The 3738-nt window shown below is 42.9% G+C and overlaps 1 protein-coding gene across 1 annotated transcript; it reads right to left on the bottom strand.

The window, feature by feature from the left end:
* Window positions 1-363: 363 nt before the first annotated feature.
* bloc1s2 (biogenesis of lysosomal organelles complex-1, subunit 2) lies at window positions 364-2998 on the bottom strand. Its single transcript, XM_040169883.2, has 5 exons — window positions 2219-2998; window positions 1649-1765; window positions 1440-1559; window positions 1263-1367; window positions 364-851 (listed from the first exon to the last, which is right to left on the bottom strand). Exons 1-5 carry the CDS (start codon window positions 2472-2474, stop codon window positions 820-822), a joined length of 630 nt encoding a protein of 209 aa, XP_040025817.2. The 5' UTR covers window positions 2475-2998; the 3' UTR covers window positions 364-819.
* Window positions 2999-3738: the final 740 nt, after the last annotated feature.

Raw genomic sequence — 3738 nt, 5'->3', positions numbered from 1 at the left:
CAGACCTTCTCCTGAGCTACTGGCGGCGCATCGGGGTCCACACCGCGGTGCAGCTCTGCCATCTGCTGCCTACACAAGGAACCTTTAACTGCTGATGAAACAGTCTCAATTCAAAAGACCATCAGAGAGAAGATGTTCTGGTGGAACCAGAAGACATCGTGCATGTTCACCAGAACCTCTTTCAGCTTTGAACTCTTTGGACCAGATCCTCCAGCAGTCCACAGTGCAGCGAGGGGAGGGGGGGGTGACTGCGAGACCCTGCAAGAGAATGAGAGGTTTTCTAAAGGGACCCTGGTGAGAGGAGACACTACCACTTCAGTCCACAGGGGGCGCCAGAAGGCTTCATTAAGGAAAGTCATACAATGATGTTCACCAGCCGTTTATTTAAAAAAAAATCCAGTTTTAAGTGTCAAAATCTCCAGTCAAACAATACTTCATATTACATATCTTCATATAAATTAACCAGCTTGAGGCATAAGCAGGTAATCCCGGCATCAGGCTGCCTCGTATCCGTTAAGTGATCTAAGATGATCAGAAGGCTTCGTATTGATTAAGGGTGCTTCATCGAGCAAAGTATCTACATACAAAGAGTTCATCTCCAAGTCTGTTTCCTTATCAGTGAATTATTACATTCTGATTCCACCACGTGATCTTCATCAGAGTCCCGCTCCTCTCGCTTCTTCTTCGTGTGGCTTCAGCTGCTGCCTCCTCCTCCTCCTCCTCCTCCTCCGTGTCAAACTGTTTCTTATCCCCCGTGGCTCAAAGAAGGCGAGGTGACACCAGAGCTCTCAGGTCGACCTCTTGCCCCCCCGATGCTCCTCACCGCTTCTCCAGCTTTTTGAATCGGGCCTCTGGAAGGAGGAAAGACAGATGTGAACACAGCTGCTGCTGATGTTGTTTATAGTGTGGCGTCATGGCGCCATCTGCTGGTGGAGTTCAGAACGTGTGTGTGGTTGTAGCTGTTATTGTATTGTGTCTTTCTGGGTGATTAAAGATGTTCTTCGTGGTTTTAAGATCCATGGAAGTTTATACAATGTTGGTGAATAGTCGAAAATGTCCGTCACATTTTATTTTTCTGTTCTGTTGTACTTTTATGAGAAATGACTTAAAGTTTGTATTATTTGTAAACAAATCGCTTTTATTCTCCAAATGAAAGGACATTCATGTTTTATCGATCTGTCATCAGTCAGCTGCTTTATTTAAGTTAATTTGAATAGAATGAGTCCCTCTCCAAAGCTCATGTCACACATCTAACGTCTTACCCAGTTTCTTGGAGTAGGTGTCCAGTTTGTAAGCGGCCTGTTCGAGTGAAGACACCTGCTCCTCGATCTGGTTGATCTGGTCCAGGTACGGCTGTAAGCTGACGTCTGCAGCAGAGACACAACGTTGTTCATGCTGCAGATAGAACACGGCGGTAAGAAGTGAGGCACTTCACGCACATTTGTTGTTGAGGTCCTGCAGGTTGCGGCTGATGTTGATGCTGATGTCCTTCATCTCCATGTACTTCAGGCTGGTGAGCTTGTTCATGTTCTCCAGCAGGCGGTAGTCCTCACACGTCCCTGGGCAGGTAAGGACATTAATGCACAGAGGTGAACAGAAGCGATTGTGTAAAAACGGTCGCGTCCGCTCTGAACAGTCGGTGAGAGACCTGTTAGTTCTCCCTGCAGGAACACGGACATCTTTTCAAACATGTCGGTGCACAGCTCGTTGATGTCGAGCTCCGCCGGCTCCACGGCCTCCTCCGCGGTCTCCACGCCGCCGTCACCTGCGCCAGAGCACCAACGCCACCAATGTCGTTATGAGGGTCTATTATAGAACAATTACATGAATACAGCACCAAAAACACATGTATTTATAATATAGAAATACAAAACGTAACATGAAAAAAAAAACGATTGGTGAATTCGTAATATTAAAATACATCTATAATCTATAAACAAGTGAATCAATATTAGTACATAATATACAATTGTTGTGCCATGCAACAATATTACTATAAAAGGTAATCAAGATACGTATATGACATACGAATAATATCTATTATAAAATATTAGAACATGAATACAAGTTATATATCTATCCTAAAATAAAATAATGTAAACAATATGAAGAAACTAAGTGTCTATTAAGATGTAAAACACTAATAACAAGCTGCTGTGCGATGCTAGCGTTCATTAGCATTAGCGCACTACGGAAGCTGCGAGGAGACATCACCCACTGCTCGTGCCGGGCTTTTTGGGAGGCAGCGCCGGGGTCTCCGCCACATCCTCCGGAGCCTCCGCGGGCCCGCTGGAGCTCGCCGCCGCGTTGAGGGCCGCCAGGTGGGCCGCGGGGGCCCGGGAGATGCTGTCCATCGCTGCGGCGTCGTCGCCCGTCGCCGCCATTTTCTTTCCTGTGTTGGATTTGTTTCTCTTTTTTTGCCCGTCGTCACATGAGTGTTCACGTGACTTCCGCCCGCCGCCTGTCGCGCGCATTGCCACGCCCTGACGAGGTTGGAATGTGAGGCATGCTGTTTAAAACCGCCGTCACAAATCACTGTTAACCGCCGGTTAAAATAATATTTTAAAATATGTATTGCAGTGTGTCAACAGAAAGATTAGACTGTTCACAGTTAGCAGTTTAAAGGTAAAACAGAAAAATAAGAAACTTTTCTGAGACTTAATTCATTGTTTTTGCAAAGTATTTATTAACGAAAACAGTTCTCTCTTAAAGATGAGCTGGAACGATGTGCTGAACACGACCCAGATTCAATTCAATTGAATTGCTTGCGTACAGCCCTGATATTACAAATATCCCATAGTGCCTTACAATCCTTGACCCCCCACCCCAAAAAAGTATTTAATGGGGGCGTATAGGAGATGTGTGTATATTAGTTAATTGGAGTTGGAAATGCTGATAATTTTTTTTTTTTTTATTTGTCCACGTTGTACAGGAGCTGAAAACATGTGACATGTATTGAGAGGTATTTATGTTGGATTGACGTTCCCTTTATTTACTCGTCTGTATTGACGTCATGCAGCTGCATTAAGCTGCAGTTTTTCTTTTTTGTGTATTTAGTCAACGCTTTTGCTGCGTGAAATTAACACCAAACGAAAAGAGTTAAAGATCTCCAGTCATTCGCGTTAAGGAAATTAAATCAGTGTCTGCAGCTCAATTGCGGCTTAACAAAATGTGCAACATAATTCAGTAACATTATAGTCATTCCATGTGGTAGTAAATTTACAATAGCAGTGCTGCCACCAATAATAAGCACAGAGGATTTATTAGCGGGATATTTTGGCTTTTATCCAATTAACCTTAATAAAATGTGTATTTCTTAGTAAAGTACATGTAAAGCTAATGAATTGTTCTCATGCTACCAAGACATACATTGAGTAGGTTTCTCTCTAACACCAGTTTGGATCCTACATTGTTCTCCAGCACAACATCATTGTTATCACTACTTTAAAACCAATCGTTCTCCCGATCTCCCATCCAACATTATTATTTAATACTATTTTTATATTTCATTGTATTGATAATATTCTTAACATCATTACAAAAGCCAATATCTGCCTCAGACAAAACGATAAGACAAGGGAAGACACATATTAACGTATTATCCTTAAATTCTGAGAAGCTAAATCAAAAGTATTGCTGAACTATTTTTTTATTCATTTTCCGGCACAAGTGGCCTTCTGTCCAAACAAAACAGAAATAATATAGAAATCATTATAACGACCCTTCCGCTGTGCGCGC

This window comes from Gasterosteus aculeatus, chromosome 8 (genome assembly GCF_964276395.1).
Source record: "Gasterosteus aculeatus chromosome 8, fGasAcu3.hap1.1, whole genome shotgun sequence".
NCBI lineage: Eukaryota > Metazoa > Chordata > Actinopteri > Perciformes > Gasterosteidae > Gasterosteus > Gasterosteus aculeatus.
This window is presented reverse-complemented; position numbering and strand designations above follow the sequence as displayed.